General features: G+C 42.0%; 1 protein-coding gene across 6 annotated transcripts in view; it reads left to right on the top strand.

Moving 5' to 3' along the window:
- The window catches only part of WDR7 (WD repeat domain 7), a 114,023-nt gene extending 96,272 nt beyond the window's left edge, over window positions 1-17,751 (top strand). For 5 of the 6 annotated variants that reach the window (XM_085214179.1, XM_085214182.1, XM_085214183.1 and 2 more), the window contains 2 exons: window positions 12,222-12,326; window positions 15,004-17,751. In XM_085214179.1, coding sequence (XP_085070305.1) covers window positions 12,222-12,326; window positions 15,004-15,207 — 309 coding nt within the window. In that variant the 3' untranslated portion in view covers window positions 15,208-17,751. The other variant, XM_085214181.1, reaches the window with a different exon arrangement.
- Window positions 17,752-18,100: the final 349 nt, after the last annotated feature.

Genomic DNA, 18,100 nt, shown 5'->3' with positions numbered 1-18,100 from the left:
GGTTATCCCATGGGACATGTCATGGTGGCCTGGGGATCTGGGACCCATCCTTCAGAGACAGCACTGAATGGTAGCACCCAATCTCACAGAATTTGTTGAAGTGCTCTACCCAAATAGGTTCTGCCCCAGAAAATGTGAAATCTACATTCTTCTTAAAATTCACATTCTGCTTGTTTGTATAACTTCTGACAAATTTCTGTTTCTGAAGAAACTGATTGATAGCTAAAAAGAAAAATGTATGGCTGAAATCAACTCTACATTTTTCCTATTTAGGTTGCAGATTAGTCGTGCTGTGCTCAAAACTGAAAACCCCAGAAGCATACTGCATATAACCTTATTCCATGCCCTTAATTTTACTTTGAACAGAAATTATCTTAAGAAAAGGACTGAATAAGAATAACATTTAAAAAAAAAAAAAAAAAGTTGCTGAGTAATTAGGGTAATGCATGTGTGGGTTTTTAAAAAGCTTTTTTCCCCTTTTTTCTGTGTGTTCTCATCCAACTTTTATTCTGGATAATAGGAAGCTACCTACACTGAAATAGGCAAATATTTGCTGAAAGTGACTCTGTTGTTTCTGTCTGTTTCTGTTTTATTCATTGTTATGCAGAGATGGTCCTTTGTAGGCAGACCTGTTATTTGTACAGCTCTAATACCCAGTGTGGTTCTTGGTTGCTGAAACACAAAGGTGTGTTTATAACAATCCATGAAACACATTCGCTGTAGTCCTTTGTCTGCTGGCTTGCTTAGTAACAAAAAGATGCTTGATGGTGTGAAGTCGCTCTCCACTTAAACAAGCTACTTCAGCAGGGTTTTTTGAACAGTAAAAGCTTTTGGGTGTATGCAGAGCTCCCCTTAACTGAGTCATAGTTATCAGGTATTGCAAAGGTTAAGCTTTATCAGCTACACAAAAAAAGGTTGAGGTTTCATCAAAAACTTCCATCCGCACAACCTGTCGACCACAATTTGATGATGATTATTGATTATTTCACAGCCTTTCACTCACTCTGGCACTGCGGCCAGCCTTGATATACAGATAGGGCTTCAGTCCAGCTAAAATAAGACTCCATCTTGATAATGGACTGAGATGAGATACTGTTATTTGATAAAGATAATTGATGTTTCACAGTGAATTGGAAAACAGTTCTGAGTACATCAGTTCTGTGGCTCCTCCATCTGCAAATGTGGCCATTGTTTACAAAACACAGTAGAAGACAGCAGTTAAACCACTCAGTGACTCTGCTGGTGCACAGAACACACCATTTTAGGATGGCTGGCAATTTCTAACCGAAAATAAAACATTTTAACGAAGAAGCACTGTTTGTTATTATGCGGTCAGGATGGAGTTTCTGGAGTGTGTATGTAGCACAGAGCTGGTGAGACACCTTGAAAATCTCATTTCTGCTGCCTCGATGTACTTGATAATGTGTTTCAGGTGAGCTAATATTCTATAACCTTTCATTCTTTATTATTTATTTGTGATGCTTGAATTAAATGCAACGTGAGGAAGCTGAAATTGTCAAGTGAAAATAAGGCATAGTGTATGTATAGATTTCATAATTTCCCGAAGTTTTAGCTCATTAGCTAAAAACAGGGCACAGTTTGGGTCTCCCATGGACGCCTTTGTTGACTGCACATTCTCAGCCTCCGGATTTGAATTGATTAGGGTATCACTCCTCTGCAAGTTCCGGTCACCATGTTCTCTTAGCCCTGTTACAACCTTTCTAACCTCTAATTAAGCAATAGAAGATGGCAGGGAGTGGGGTTATCGTGAGATAATGACACCCCAAGTGTGTTGTGTGGCACAAGGTTCATCTGTGTGTTCATAATCCTCCGGGGGAGTGATTATCTAATGATAAACGTAGCACATTGCAGCTCATTGATGTGCCGCACTGTGCTCATGCCACTGTCATCCTGACTGAGTTACGCTTCCCATTCCAAACATCATTTTTTTCCCATTGATTTTACAAACTTACAATTTTGAGGCTTTCTTAAATAACTTACATGTTGTGCAAAGTCATGACCCTGGAGTTGCACCTTTTTCTTTTTTTGGTTAAATGTTTAATAAGAATATGGGGAAAAAAAAAAAAAGCGCACGGTAATTTTTGCTGGGCTAAGAACACACTACTGGTTGGATGCAATTAAAAGCAAAGTTATCATCACCAAGCACTTGAAATTCACCTTCTCCTTTCTTTAGAGGTGCATTAATACAGAAAAAGAATGATACTGTGTGACCTTTTTTTTTTTTTAATTGAATACTGAATCAGTGTTACCAGACTGTAGAGATATATTTCAAATAACTAGATTTTAGGATACATGATTATTATTGACTTTGGCATGATGGCAAAATATTAACGTCTGAAAGATGTTTGATAATATTTTGCTTGTCAGATTCTCCAGCATTATTCTGTAGCTAAAGCAGGCTGAGAGGAGTTATTCACTGGTTATACTTGTGATAATTCATAAGAACTCACCTGGTTTCTTACTTAGCGGATCTTTATTTTGCATCATACAGGCAAGCAGCAAGCACTGCATCTCATTTGTGTGAGCTGCTTCCCCCTGAATGGCTCCCACTATCGTTCATGAGACTTCCCAGTAAGTTTCTCCGGTTGCCTGTATATGGAACCCAGAATCAGGGAGCCGATACAATTAGCCCTATTTGAAATTGTTGGTGAATTCTTGCTGGGCAGCAGATACTGGCCCCAAATCCCCAATTATTTCATTCATACAAGCTATTCGGTTATTCTTTCTTTGAAAACCTAAGTGTTTGGGTATGAAGCAATGGTCTGGCCCTAACCCAATTACTAAACAAAGCTTTACTTAAAAAGGTGAGAATTAAGTCTGCTACCTGTTGTTACATCTTGTAGGCACCTTAATAGTGTAAGAGTTCTCTTTCAGAAAACAAAGTTTTTCTCATCCCATGGGATTCAAGCCAAATGAGTCCTCACGAGCAGTGAGTGGCGTGTTCTTGGATTTCTTAGACAAGTCTTTCCACTGGCAGAACTAGGCATTAGGTGAATAGAAGGCAGAGGGAAGGAGGAGTATGGCTGCAACACAAATGATAGGAAATCTGGCAAAAAAGCTCAATAACGTAAGAAAGTGAATGATAGTTGTGAGGAATCTAGAAAATGCTTTCACAATATCAATACCTCTGTTCCTCTAGCTTAAAATTGGATTCATGCTGTGCACTTGAACATCCCCTATCATTCAGTCTTGAGAATTTGTGTGTTGGTGACACGTGAACAGTTAAGCATTTAAGTACTTTTTTGTCTGTCCTAGTCTTATGAACTATATGGGAAAATATCGGCATACCTCCAATGCTGTTCTCGTGCTTTAGGGATTCAGCTCATGCTTGGCTGCTTAGTTCTGCCTGGATATTTTGAGTGACTGTGCATGTGTTACTGTTGGCTGGCTGACTTCTGTGTTGGAAGCATGAAGAATTTCCTCTGAAGACAGAAACTCTTCACCTGCACTGGGCAATAGATAATACAGGGATTCTGAAGACATGGCCACCAAGATCTAGTGCAGATGTTATAGATATTCACTCTTTGTTATGAAGGCATTGTATCTTACATGTAGTGCTGCATGCAGAGCTATTGGGCAGATTTTCTGCTATCCATCCATCCATCCATCCGAGTGCCTGTTGAGTGGCCTGATTCTGCACCCTGCACAGCTTTCTCCTACATTGGACAGGCAGAATACTTACAGAATTTAGGATCCAACCTCAAGCCAATAATAATCATTCATGCTTTTCATGAGTCATTACGACATTATTTATTTACTGAGTTTGCTTGGAGACTTGTTTAGGTCTGTGGGAAACGCAGGCTGTTTTGGGTGTATGGCTGCTAGTGCTGTCAGAAGGATCGAGATGATGATAGTTCCAGTCAGCAACCCACTGCTGGGAGTAGTTGACTTCACCAGGGCCCTTTGTATTTTGGGGGGTCAGAAGTGGGTGCAGTGGTCAAGGGAATGACTCCCTTGATCTTCAGGCCATCTGCTTATTCTTAGCATTCCAGCTGCTCCGTGGCACTGAGGCTATCTGGGAACTTGACAGGAATGTACTCCGTCTATTCCTTGATATCAAGGACACTGAATAGGACGTCTTGTAGGACAGACCATGCAGTCCAACACCTGTCAGCGACCTGACATCCTGGCAAACTTTTAGCAACCTAGCTCTGCACCCATACAGACTTCGGGTCCTCAGCTTGGGTCTGACAGTATGGATGGCATGTGTCTACTGCTTACTGATTTTACTCATTCATTTATTGAGTGTTCCAATTATTGTTATAGAGAAATTTAATTTGAAATGGAAAACTGAAGACTGGAATGAGGTGGGAATTTGTTATTCATGGAAGGTTGTGTCTGAATGTAAGTAGGAAGAAGAAATGACACTTGGTATATTTTATTAAATAACTAACTAAGTCTTTTTTGGCAATCATTTTGACTTTTTTTTTTTTTTTTTTTGCTTATATTTGTACTTCTGATTCCTCATCCATGTTGTCTCCGAAGTGGCAGAGGCTTTTCATTGTGAGCCCTTCTTTGTGCTGTTGGGAAGCACAGAAGCAGAGAGAGACCTCAGCTCCAGCCTGCCCATCGCTGTAGTGGGGGCTGTGTATTTCAACATGTGATTTCTGAAAACTTGGCCTCCTATAAGGAAGTCTGCTGAAGGCAGTGCCATTGTTTGCTGCTAGCTGAGACTTCTCTAAGCACTGAGTAGAATCAGTGTTATTGGTCTGAGTTTGGCTCTCTCCAATATTAAAATCAGGGCTTTGACAGTCAAAGCAGGAATTGAATTGTGTCTAATATTATATTTCTGCACCTAGAAGCATTTTCAAATTTCTTACCCAGGGTAGAAAATTGTTTAATATTATATTTGGAAGGCACAGTTGCTGATATGTGATGGCTTGCTTTAGTTAAGTTTGATTGGGAAATAAAAGACAACGTACTCCAGTATGGAATTTTATAGGTATTAAAGGAAAGATAGCCATCCTGTAATCTGAACGTGTCTGTGTGTTTATTGACACTGCTATGCTGACAAGTTCAGAGGAGCCAGGAAAACTTGTTAGTAGGGGCACGCCTTCTCAAATTGCAGATAAAAGATAATTACTGAATATAGCCTTTTAATTTAGGAGGGGCAGGAGCCCTTTTCTCGTTCTGGCAGGAAGGGGAGGGTTGCACTGTGCTGTCCACCAGACAACATAGCACGTGTGCAAACAGTGAGGGCAGAATGCTGCTGCTCCAGAAATCCATGGTATGCACTGCCTTTGGTACAAACAGCCCTGTTACTGTGCAAGGAGGCGAGGAGTGCTTTTTCTTTGGTTTAGTTTATCATCTGACTTACATAAGCAGTAGCAAAGTTCACAAAGCAAAATCCATTGTAATGTAATACGAGGTAGTAATAAGAGCGTTGCTGGCAAGCAGGGCAGAAATTTTAGGGGATGTGGTTCAGCTGTGCCAGGCCTAAACACACTCAAATTGTCCTTGGTTCAGCCTGAGTTTCGAATGCAAGCCTTGCTGTAGTTCTTCCATTCCGTGCAGAAGGAAGGCGGTGTGCTGCTGGCGCGTGTTTCCCATGGGCTGCCATTGCTTTACCCTGAGCTGATCTTTCTAAAGCTGCCTAATGATACAGTTGAGGGATTCTGTGCATTTTCATCGTAACAGGAAGAGAGGTCTTAGCCTATCAGCAGCAGGTCCCAGCTGTGGGAGGGATTGGTAACGAAACAACCATCGTTTTCAAGTTCTTCTAATGTCTTTCCAAAGCAGTGTTTAATTATGCCCAGGCGGTTATGCTGGTGGCAATTTAGCTGTGTATTTAATGGGGATGGACCGTGCCGATACTCTTCTGCATGGGGAGCGAATTTACAGCACACCAACTCCTCTGCATTAACCCCCTTTGGATATTGTTGATCTGCTTCAAGTCTGCCACTGTTCACTGTAGATAAATCTACTTTTTACATACAGTTCTGTTCATTAAGCTACAAATAACCAATGCAAACTGCCAGTCTTCCCATAGAATGCGCTGTTAATGAGTGCTGTAACTCTGCTCTAACTTTCTGGCTTGAACGGGCAAAATAATGAGGTCTCTGGATTCACAGAGCTTACTTTTTAAATCAGCAATAATAGCTTTTGTTCAGAGTCACTTCTGTCCCTTTCTGTACTCATTTCTAGTTGGTGTGGAGACTGTTTTAAAGGAACTTGCACGTTCCTCTGGGCATATGGAGTTTGCAAATACAGGACCATCTTGTTGGGAGGGGAAAGGCAGGGACAGGTATCTAGTGAAGACTGTAAATCCAAGTGCAGAAATCTGGAGGGGCCTTGAATAATCAAAGTTAGTAAAAATTAAATAAGAAATTGATTCAGCTACAGCTTTCTGCTTAACTCTTGTGCCTCTGTATGTTGACATCAAGATGAGGAGCCGACAGTGCAATCAATTCCACTGAGGATTTTTTTTTCCATTTTGAAGTGATACAGTTCAGTATACAAAAGTCAGATAGCCTGGAAAAAGATATTAAACTTACTGATCATCTCTGAGGCCAACCACCCCCACTGAGTTACGAGATTTATTACAGTGCTGGGTTTGTAGCGTCCGTAAAAGCAGAGACAGAAGAAAAGTAGGCATTAAGATTTTATACTGAGGGCCATAACGGAAGCTGAGTTTCCATATATTTGAACTTATACCTAATTTAGCTGTTACTTCCTTTTCAGACATTGTTTCCTGCACAAAAAGTAGTCTCAGCTCACCTTTTTCCCTCTTCAAAAGAAGCTACCTACCATCCAGGTGGGAAGCGGAAGAAGGCTTTTTAATTTCATTGAATCTAGAGCAGCTGGGTGGAAAAAAGTGGCCCTGGTTAATGGAAAAAATATAAAAAAAATCTTGTGTATTTTTCCAGATGCAGTGACACTGCATTACTAATTGTTAACCATCATACCCAAGCTACTAGAAATGCTCTGTGTCCCTGTCACTGCGTGCTCCAATGATAAACCATCACAGAAGTCAGCAGAAAGCTGGCACAGGGGGAAAGATCAGTCTGTGCGCTTACATACAGCGTTCCAGTTTCTTGTTAACTCAGTTCAAGGGCATTGTTCCATTCATGGTCAAATTCGAATTTTTAATAGCTCTTACTTTCAATAGGGACCAACTTTTTATTGAAAATGCTGGGTTTTGAAGACCTGTGTCTGTAGGAGAATGCAGTCTCTCACTGCTGTCTGTAGTACTGTGAGCCAGATAGAGTTTTGATGTCTTTACCAGGCTTTCTTAGGTTTACCAAAGAGTCTCATCTGGGAACACGGTAGTTTTATTGCAGTACACTGATAAGGTTGTATCAACCTCATGTGTTTGCTGGAAGAAGTGTCTTCTCCTGAAATTTGTTTTAATAACTCTTTTACGTTAGATGTTTCAATTCTTGCTTTTCAGAAAACTAAAAACTGTGTTATAACTGCCTGCTCAGAGCTCTTCTTTCTGCCTAGTGGACAAGTTTCTCCTGCTGTAGCAGCTTGGAGGCCTTCCAAGGCCCCCAGGTAATCCCCAGCTGAGCAGGGTTTGCTGGAGATCCATCTGATGGGCACACTGAAACCCTCACCTCCATCCTCTCTGTGCCCTCCTGAAATATCATCTGCTTATCACTCTTAGATCACATTGCTCGCATTGCTGTTATTTATTGTGTTTAAATTGCGTCTTTCTAGCAGTTTAGACAGCTATTCCCATTAAGGATATGATTTGCATTTTGAGAGTTGGTTAGATGAAGTCCATGTAATAAATGGTAAATCCATGCTGTGATCTTTTGGAAAGCATTCAGTGTCTTTTCTCCCTGTAAAGTGCTCTCTGGCGCTGGAATATCAGCCCAAACTTCCTCGCATCCATTCAGCATCACTCTTGAGGGATTTGTGGTTCAAGATCTGAAACTTCACTGCACTTTGCAGCAACACATCTGCAAACCATGAGGCCTGGCATTTGTCCAGCAGAAGCTCTTTTCCCGATGCCTATCTGTATTTTGTAATTTTTTACACAAGCTGTTTGTAATTGTTTGTAAAAGATAAACCCGTAAAGTAGGGATTTAAAATAATTACATTCATTTTTTTGTCTCACATAATAGAAATAACTTGGAGAAAATACTTCCTCCTCCCATTTTCATAAGTATCCTGACTGAACTCAGAATTCTTATTTAAGATTGTTTTCCTTGCAGTTGCAGCATATAGCCCAGCCTACGAGCTGTTGGAATGTCTTTTAAGAGAGTAATTATCATGGAGATTGGAATTTCAGTAGCAAAACGGAATTGTCTGACACGTGGGCATGTTCTGAGATGATAGTGCATCATCATGAACTTCTATTTGAACTATGCTGGCGTTAGTCTCACCGATGAAGAACAAGCTGCTTCTGTTGTGGACTATCTGGTTTTATGGGTGTGGTGAAATGAGTGGCCATCTTGGTTTTGATGGTGCTACATGAAGCCCTCAAACTGATGAGAACGTTCCTGAAGTCAGAGCATCCATCCAGTGCTTGCAGACATCATGGCGCTGAGGAGGGAAGCTGAGCTGGGTTGGAGAGCCACAGGCATGGCCTCCTTGCAGCCACCACATCAGTTCTGGGCTGCCTGCAGGACCCCACGGAACTGCTGAGGTCCGTGGCTTTTTGGAAAGATTTTTAAAACACTTGGATGGGTGCAGCTGTCTTCTCATTTCTTCTGGATTAAGTTTCGGTCAAGAAAGAAGCTGCCTCATTTTCTGGTTGTCATTTGCCCAGGAAGTAAAAGCAAATTGTAATGAGGGAATCACAGCAGGAGAACCTCCTAACAAATGAGAGCACATATTGACTGAAAGCCAGCATGCCATTCCAGTGATAAATGTATTTTTATACACTGCTGCTCAAGGTCACTTTCTGCTCTCATTGTGCACTGCCTGTCACATCATGCAAGTCACATTTTAATACTGAGTAATAGTAATGGTTGATGCAAAATTATATTACTGTGAGATTAAAAATTAAGTTATATATTTTATTAAGTTAAGAATTTTAATATATGTGCTTTGACTTTATCTTGATATTATTGAGAATCCATTTGAAGGACAGAAAGAAAATTAATTTAAAGACGTAAATATACTTTTTCTTGGTGTAGTCCTGAAAGTTTTACTGCAATTGTTAGTACTTTTTGAAGGAGCATTGAAATTTAATTATTAAAAGCACTGAAGCTATTTCAAGAAAATGCTGTAACATCTTACTGGGTGCAGCTGTGTAGTTTTGCAAACTGAGGTTTTATGAGATGTCCTGAGTGTGCTCACGCAGCCCATAGTCCTGGGAGGTCTCACGTGGCTGGCCTTCAAAGGACAATGCAACAGATGGATAAAAATGTTTTATCAGACAGATTGCTCAAACTGAGATTAGACCAAAGCTGAGCAGTTCAGGAAATCATGTGTTTAGCGTGGACTGTGTGCAACATGTCCCTTCTCTATCTGTATTGTGATTACATGTTGTAAAATAAAAAAGAAGGAGGGGGGATCATTGCAAGGTGGCAAAAAAAGGTCAGTAAGTGGGGCAAGGCGGACTGTGGCTCTGATGGGGAAAGGCTCTGGGCTGGGGTGGGCTGCACTGGAATGGGTGGCTGGGTACAGGAGGTTCCCTTCTTCAAATGCAGAGGTAAATTGAGTTCTGAGACACTGTTCGAGATTACTATGGAACTTAGAGATTCTGTAGTTAATCAGAACACATCACAAAACTGTGGAACCATTAAGGAGAAGAATTCTAGGATCCCTAAGAGCAGCCCCAACCCATCCCCACCATGCTCACTAACCACTTGTGTCCCAAAATGCCAAATCTGCACAGTTCTTAACACCTCCAGGGGTGGCAAGGGTGGGAAGGGAGTAGAGGGAGAGTTAACCCTCTTCGTTTGTTTTGTTTTCTTAATAGCACCTTCAACACCTTTCTTTTTCCGCCTTCTTTCGGTTGTTGACTGTCTTCCCTCAGTCTTTGCCTTTAGCACAGTGATTGCAATTTATTTGTGCTCTGTGTTGTATTCAGGCCAGCTTTCTGGAGCACCTTTAGGAGCCGAGTGTGGCAAAGCGCCTCAGAGTCATCTCCTTAATTTCCAAATAGCCATTCCTTGTGCAGGGACTGTATATCCCATGCAAAAAATGGAGCTGATACTTTCATCTGTTCCAAGTGAAAGCAGTCAGAGCTTTTAATGACAGCACTAAGCTGGGACAAACCCAGTGCTTTCTGCTTTTCACATGGTACCTGCTAGAAGTGTGGTGCTTCTGGGGTGCATCAGACATGCTGCATCCTCAGTGAGTGTTTTTGTTTCATTTTAGTTAAGGTACCCCTAGGGACTGGGGAGATAAATATCTAATAATAAATGTGGTAAAATATGGCTATGTCTCTATAGCAGTATATATGTTACTTTATCAATTTAAAGTATGCATTCCAGTATTTATTAAAATAAAATTGCCACAGTGATACAGTGCTTATTTTTTATGTCACTTCTAACAGAATAATGCAGTTCAGTGTAGGGTTTGCCAAATATTGGACTCAGAATTAGGTTGTCATAGCCTCAGTATATCATGTGTACAGGACAGCGGCGGTGACAGGTGCAGAAGTCAAATAGTCTCCCAGGAGCGTGCTCCCATTAAAAAACAATTGCTTGGGCAGAGGGAAGCTCCAAGCAGCTGCACTTTGTCCCACCCTGTCTGCCATGCAAAATTCAGACGATTGCCAAACTAACACTGCAGAGATTTTATTTAAATAGAAAACAATTTTTATTATGCACTATTACACTTCAGAGCATTAAAAAAAAAAAATAATGCAAAGAGGCAGGGTATTGCCAGTGTTCCTGCTGAAGCGCAGCCATCACAGCCATTAATGCAGCATTCAGCACGGTGCCAGCAGGGCAGTCTGAGCTCCAAATGCATGGGTGCAAGCAAAATATTTTGAATGAGTAGCAATAATTTCGTTTTGTTCTGCTTATTCACTTTGCCTAGGAAGCACAAGATGTGCATTGCAAAGTACACATTTAGGTAGTGCACTAAAAAATAAATCTTGGCTTGAAAGGATTAGCATCAATTAGAGGAGCACTTGCTTTAAATAACAAAGCACATTAATTCCCTTAAGGATTGTAGTTATTGGAACACATTTTCAGTAGTTAAGAAGAGCAACAAGTGTGCAAGTACTATTGATTTTCCACCTTTGTATTACCAAAACATTTTTTTATTGACAAGTATTACTTGCTTGTTAAGTGCTGCAGTTTGATGGGTCTAAACATCGGATCATCTAATTAATTCCCCTTTCAAATCTTCATCCTAAGCTGTAGTGATTACTTTGAAGATGTAGGTTTGGGGTTCTGTTAGACTTTACTCAACTTACGCGATGCACAATAAATATATTAATGGATCGTTAATATAAGCCTTACTTCGGATGCAGTGTGCCATCTGAGTGGCTTTGCATCTTTTAGAGTCCTGGAGCTGGCTGCAGGAGCGCTTTTGTTTTCATGTGCTTTTATTTTCACAGCCTAGTTTTGGTCGATGAATGTTACAAAGTCTTTTTTCACACACTGCAAGTCCTGCCAATTTAAAATTGGCACAGAGCCCCTTAATGCAGAGAGAGCAGCTACTGTGTATTCTTCAAAGAAATACTTTGTGAGCTTGTTACTAATGTCTTCATTATGGTAATCCAATAAAAGATGGTATTTTAAGGAAATTGCCCTCCTATCTCCTGCAGGAACCAAACTCTGAAGTTCCCCTAGCTCTGCAGAGGTGTTTGCCAATAAACCTTAGATAGATGTTGTGTGCTTTCCCAATTTGTGTCATACTTTTGATTCGAGACCTAAGATACAATGCTGAAATAGGAGGAACAGGCTTCTGCACATAGTGCTTGCTGTTTTCTGACTGTAGGAGTTTGATGAACTCTTCCAGAAAGTTTTTCCAGAAGTCCAGATGCTGTTGTGTTTCTGTTTGCTTACAAATCTGTTCAGCACTGCTGTGGTGCCAAGTAAGGAATGCTCTGTTACTGCTGTTAGAACCATAGAATCATTAAGTTTGGAAAAGGCCGTTAAGATCATAGACTCATTGGAGTTGGAAGTCACCCTTAAATGCCATCTGGTTCAACTCCCCTGCAACGAACAGGGGCATCTATGGCTAGATCAGGTTGCTCAGAGCCTCGTCCAGCCCAGTCATCAAGTGCAGCTGCCAACCCATCACCACCATGCCCCCTAACCGTGTCCCTCCATGTTCTCTCTTGGCAGACAATCCACGGGCACAAGGGGCCGATCACAGCAGTGGCCTTTGCTCCTGACGGCCGGTACCTTGCCACCTACTCCAACTCAGACAGCCACCTCTCTTTCTGGCAGGTAAGTGCCTTGCTGCAAGCCTGTGTCCTCCGGAGGATCAGTGCAATCTGCCCACCTTTTTCTTTGTTGTGCATCTTATTTTTTCTGTTTTTATAAAGTACAGAACTTTTACTGTTTATACTTAGACATGCCTTGCAGTTATCTCCCTGTGAGGGATGAGGGCATATTTGCGTACAAATAAGTTTACATACAAGTATGTAAGTTCAGAGCAGTCAGACAACACTTCGTCCTGTTTGCTGTTCGAATCTAATCCTGTGGTAACACTTTAAGTTTTACACACCTAAAACATCCACCTGGTTTAGGTTTAGGGCCTTGCAGGAGACCTCCAGCCAGTTCTGCCAGAACTGCAGCTCCTGCTCCCACGTTGTCCCATTCCCTAGTAGGAATTTTTCTTCTCTGACTTCTGGAGCCCACTGAGTTCTCATAAATGAAGATCTCAGTGATATTTCTCCATTTCTTGAACTCAACGTGATGCAGAACTATTCAAGATGAACAGTGGTCCTGCTACTGCTGTGCCAAGTCCTGCTCAGCAGACACAGCTCCTCTACTTTGAGCACAGCTCCCCGGACTACCCCTCACACTGTGGAGCTGCCTGGAATTTCCATAACGATGCAGGGAACAGAAAGGCCGAGAGAAAAACAATACAAAGTCTGAAACGGGAGAAACTGAGGATCAGGTCAACATTTTATGAAGTTCCCGGGGGGTTTATTTTTTTAGTGTAGCAGCAATCTTTGTGATCATATCTGCAGAAATACTATTTTGTCTATGGTGGATAGGTGTATGTGTAGCTTGGTGGGACAGATGAGCACACAAGAGGCTTCATTGGTGCTTACATTCCCTCACCAGGAATTTTTTCTTCCTTTAAGTGACTTTAGACTTAGAAACCGACCCGACCAAGCAATTTGTGCAGACTATCCAAATAATTTAGTTTTGCAGTAATCAGACTACATAATAGAACTCAGTATACCTGTAATTATTAGTTGTTTTTAACATATTCCCCTAGTTGTCTGATGCCTTTCATTATTTTTACAGGTGCCATAATAATTATTAAATTATTATCCATCACTGTATTGTGTATTTTCTGTAACAGTAAATGGGAACAGCAAGAATCTTCATCCATCAGTTATACTTACTCGATTTAAGTTCTCAGGGAAAGTCTAGAAAACAATCAGAGCAGGTCATGTAAAACTGGCAGGAAAAAAAATTCAGGCACGTTTTTAAATTGTGAGCTGCCACATTCTTCCAGGTGTATAAATGTTCACGTTGAAGTGGCTTTTACATAAAGAGTTAAATATACCTACACATTTAGTTTTAAAATGTGACCTCGTGCACTAGTGATTTTTTTTTCCCTTCTGTATTCCATTTGGCACTATTATTAATGCAGGAAAATCAGTAACATTAGTCATCTTAAAAGGGTTATTACTCAAGATGATTTAAATTGTGAAAATGTCAGTGGTGCGTGCATGCTCCCTGCTAGAGATGCCATGATTTACACTCTCTGACACCATTCTGCTGCTGAGAAGAGCCAGGAAAAAGTAATGGCTTGTACTTTGTCCTGATCAGAATTCAGAGCGTGGGATCAGCAGCAGCACGACTGCCATGTCCCAGGATTTGCCAGGGCTCCACATGGCACACTCAGGGATACGGCGCAGCGGCCGTCTGCCTGCTCGTGGACTCCTGAGGAGCGCCGTGCCTGAGGGTTTTCCAAGTAAAGGAGTGCTCGTAAGGCATAGGGTTAGGCAGCTTGCTTTTAAACCGTGGAGCTAGGCAGCACGTATCAGCAGTACCTGAAAAGTCCTGCTTTATGGAGAGTGGAACTCAGCAGATTTCTCCCTAGTGCTTTATTTATCTAGCAGAAAGTAATAAAAATTTGCTTTTTTTCTGCAGCTGTTGCAGAACTATTAGGATGATTCTTCTTAATTTTGCATGATTTCACATTTGGTGTTTTAATTATTTTGACAAAAGTATTCTTGCATAGATATAATCTTAACAACTTTTCATGTTTCTCTTTAAAATTTGACTAGAAACCTTTAATTATAAAGACCAAGTGAAGCGTGAGATTTTTCAAAGTAGTAAATAAACTGTATAATTTTCCTAGCTAATTTATTGATTTAAATCTCACAAAAGGCACAGGCAAGGAGAACAATAATTAAAAAAAAGATATGGGGCAAGCAGGGAGCTCTGGGCAGCCTGGTCTGGTGGTTGGCAATCCTGCACATAGCAGCGGGGTTGAAACCGGGTGATCGTTGCGGTCCTTTTCAACCCAGGCCATTCTGTGGTCCTGTGAAGTGGTTCTTGATTGCTGAATGTAACTGAGTTCTGTGCGTAGGAGGGAAACTTCAAGTTTTTGACTGTAATTTACGTTCCATTTAATCATGCACCGGTTTCCTTTCTCTTGTGTTGGAAGGATAAGTAGGTGCACAGCTTTGGAAATGTTGCTCACAGTGCCTGCTGGTAGCACCCCACAAAGAGCAGTGCCACGCCCCTGCTGGTTTTATTCAGCCTTTCCTTTTGCAAAGCTGTGTGCTGTGCATCGATGCCACAGGGACACAGCACGGCGCTCAGAACCTGGGCGCTGACAGCACTGCATCGCCCAGGCTGGGTGGGTCTGGCGAAATGTCACTTGGGCCTGATCTGGGTGGGCTGGGAGGCCCCTCACCAACAGCTGTCTCTGCAGATGAACACGTCACTGCTGGGCAGCATCGGCATGCTCAACTCAGCACCTCAGCTGCGCTGCATCAAGACCTACCAGGTGCCACCCGTCCAGCCCGCGTCCCCTGGCTCGCACAACGCCCTGCGCCTGGCCCGCCTCATCTGGACCTCCAACCGCAACGTCATCCTCATGGCCCATGATGGCAAGGAGCACCGCTTCGTGGTCTAGGGGAGGCTGCCTGAGCTGGATTGCGTTTCTGTCAGAACGCCATGTAACTCTCCCTTCTTTGTTGCTGTCCTCTGGTCACGGGGCAGGACCAGCCAGGTCACGGCTCTGCTTGCTTTACCATGTCACAACTCTGCCCGGTTTTCCAGGCCGTAGTTCTGCCTGATTTGCCAGGTTATGGCTCTGCCTGGTTTGCCAGGTCGTGGTTGTGCCTGGTTTGCCAGGCCCTGGCTCTGTCTGGCTTGCCAGTTCACAGCTGCCCCTGGTTTGCCAGATCACGGCTCTGTCTGGCTCGTCAGATCACAGCTCTGCCTGATGTGCCAGGCAGCAGTCCTGCCCATTTTGCCGAGCCGCGGCTCTGCCTGCTTTGCCGGGCCGTGGCACCACCTGGGTTCTCTTTGCAGGCAGGGTGGGGAAAGCTGTGGTTTTGGGAGGCCCAGCCCCACCCTGACTGTGTGCCGTGGCCTGGCTGGTGGCTGCTGGCCTCATGCTGGTGGCCTGGTTCCACGTGCTCACAGAGCCTCTGTGGTTTACCGAAGGCCCTGTTTACATGTATTCCTTCTAGTGACCACTGAATGATCACTAGGTGGTGTGTCTTAGAGGGTTCTCAATAAGGGCCTAATTAATTGGGGATATTTAGTAGCTGAGTGTGCAGGAGTTGAATGGCCTCTGTTCTGAATGGAAGGGGCACGTTTCCTCAGAAAAAGACAGTTTTTGAGGAATTGAAGTGCTGCTGTGCTCAGCCATTGCTTGCTGTAGTCTGGAATAAAGGATAACAATTCACATGTAAATAAAGAAAATATCTCTAAGATTGACTAGCAAACTTGAACAGAGGAGTATTTATATATAAAGGTGTTTTTTTGCTACCAATGAAGGTATTTATTTTGAAGAAAATAAAAAGCTTTTTCTTCCCAAAGCTGCTCTCATTTGTGCTGGATCCCACGTGGAAAGTGGGCTGTGGTCTGGCGGCTGCAGAGCCACTCTCCTTCAGTGCAGGAACGTGGGGTCACGGCCCTGGGAGGCAGCACAAATGGTGTCAGTGATTAACAATTCTGGCAAGAAAAACTATGAAAAATAATAAGTTATTTGAACAGATATATTGCAACCATTTCTTCATTAGGAATATTCCTGTGTAATGTTAGCTGTGACTGTGTTTCCTTCTTACATATCTAATTCTGTGAAATATTTAATCATGTGAAAGTATGCTGGTTTATGCTCACAATAAAGCAAAAACAAATCTATGAAATACTATTTTATTTAAAAATATTGATGTATATGTTTGTATAGCTTTCTCTTTGCCATTCTTGTCTGAAGAGCTCGCAGAAATAAGGAGGCTGTCTTTATATGATAAAGTAAAAATGGTACTTACAAAATCCTCCCTTTCCCAAAAAGGAATAAATTTATAAAACGACTTCTAAATTTAAAAAGCATTGATTTCTTTTTAATTTTTTTTTTTAAGTTGGTCTGTGTAGTACACTGTAGATGAAGGTGAAGATACATATCTGATTGCTGTTTGAAAATTAAGAAATACCAATAAAAAAGAGCAAGACATTAAGACCATTAGGAATGTTTAACACAAACTGCCATAAAATTTAATCCTTTTATCTGGCAGGAATGTAGTGTATAGTAGAGAACACTGTTATAGAATATCAGGATCTTTTTTCTAAGTGAACTGACACAACGTGCATGTACATTGTGTTCATAAAGAAGCGTATGTAACTCTGAAGGTTAAAGATAGGAAGAAGAGCTAACAGAGTCCTTCCCTCTGTAATTTGAAACACTGCAGCATTAGGTTTGGTTGCACGAGGAGAGTCAGGGTGCACCGTAAGCTTTGTCCCATAGGCGTCCTGGGATCCCATCAGTTACATTAGGGTAGGTTCCAAGATGTGTATGTGTTTACTTTCAGAAAGGAAACACAACCCCCATGGGAATGGTGGACCATAGCCCTCCAATGATTTCCTTTTGTGGTATAGCGAGCAAACATCTTGAATTATATATGCGTTAAAATGTTTGATTTAAGCTAGAAGTGTAATGGATTTTCTTAAATGCAGAAGAGAGGTCGTTCCTTTCCTCCCAGTGCTGCGGGTCAGCTCCAGCCCCACTGGGGTCCAGGATCCATCAGTGGGATTGGACACAGCCCCCACTGTGGTGACTTTGTTTGCCCCAGTCCTCAACTTCACAGCCTCGGTCTCTCAGCACTGCAGTAAAATTTGTATTGTCATTCCAGTGTAAGCTTTTAGTGCTTTATTGATTTGTTAGTACTGTATTTGGACTTGTCCTTGTAAATGTGGAGACGTATGTGGCTTCATTGGCAGTTTACAAGCAAAAGATGACATGATGAGACACCTGTATGAAAGTGTTGTAATGATGGAAGTCACCATGTATGGTAAATGATTGAAGTGTCTGCCTCTCAAGCAACTTCTGGAGTCCACTCCTAGTCTGCTGTATGTATACTGCATACCCTGGTGTAAATATGCTTGTGAAATAAATCTGAACTGTATCGAAGAGCATTGCTGTTATGGCATCAGCCAGGTGGCATGCAAATAATTCCCTGCCTCTGATTTATGAATCATAAGTTTTTTCACCAACTTTTTTTTTTTTTTTTTTTTTCATTTGGAAGTCAGCTTAAGTGATGTCCTGTCTGTTGTGCTGGGAGGACCTGCAGCCTCAGTACAGAGGGAGGAAGGCGTTGGAATGAAGTTCTTGTAACTCCCCAGCACTGTGGCTAAAGCGCACAAAAGAATTGCAGTCTTCCAGAAATTCACCACCACCAGTGTTGCAAGGTGATGCTTTCCTTGTCACATGGTTCAAATTCCTCTGAAGAGGGTAACAGATGCAAATAGCAACATTTCCTAGCATGGAATGCGAGGTCCTAAGAATATTCAAGGTGCATTTG

This window comes from Meleagris gallopavo, chromosome Z (genome assembly GCF_905368555.1).
Source record: "Meleagris gallopavo chromosome Z, MGAL_WU_HG_1.1, whole genome shotgun sequence".
In the NCBI taxonomy this organism is placed as follows: Eukaryota; Metazoa; Chordata; class Aves; order Galliformes; family Phasianidae; genus Meleagris; species Meleagris gallopavo.
The sequence above is the reverse complement of the archived record's forward strand: the minus strand, read 5'-3'. Positions and strand labels throughout refer to the sequence as shown.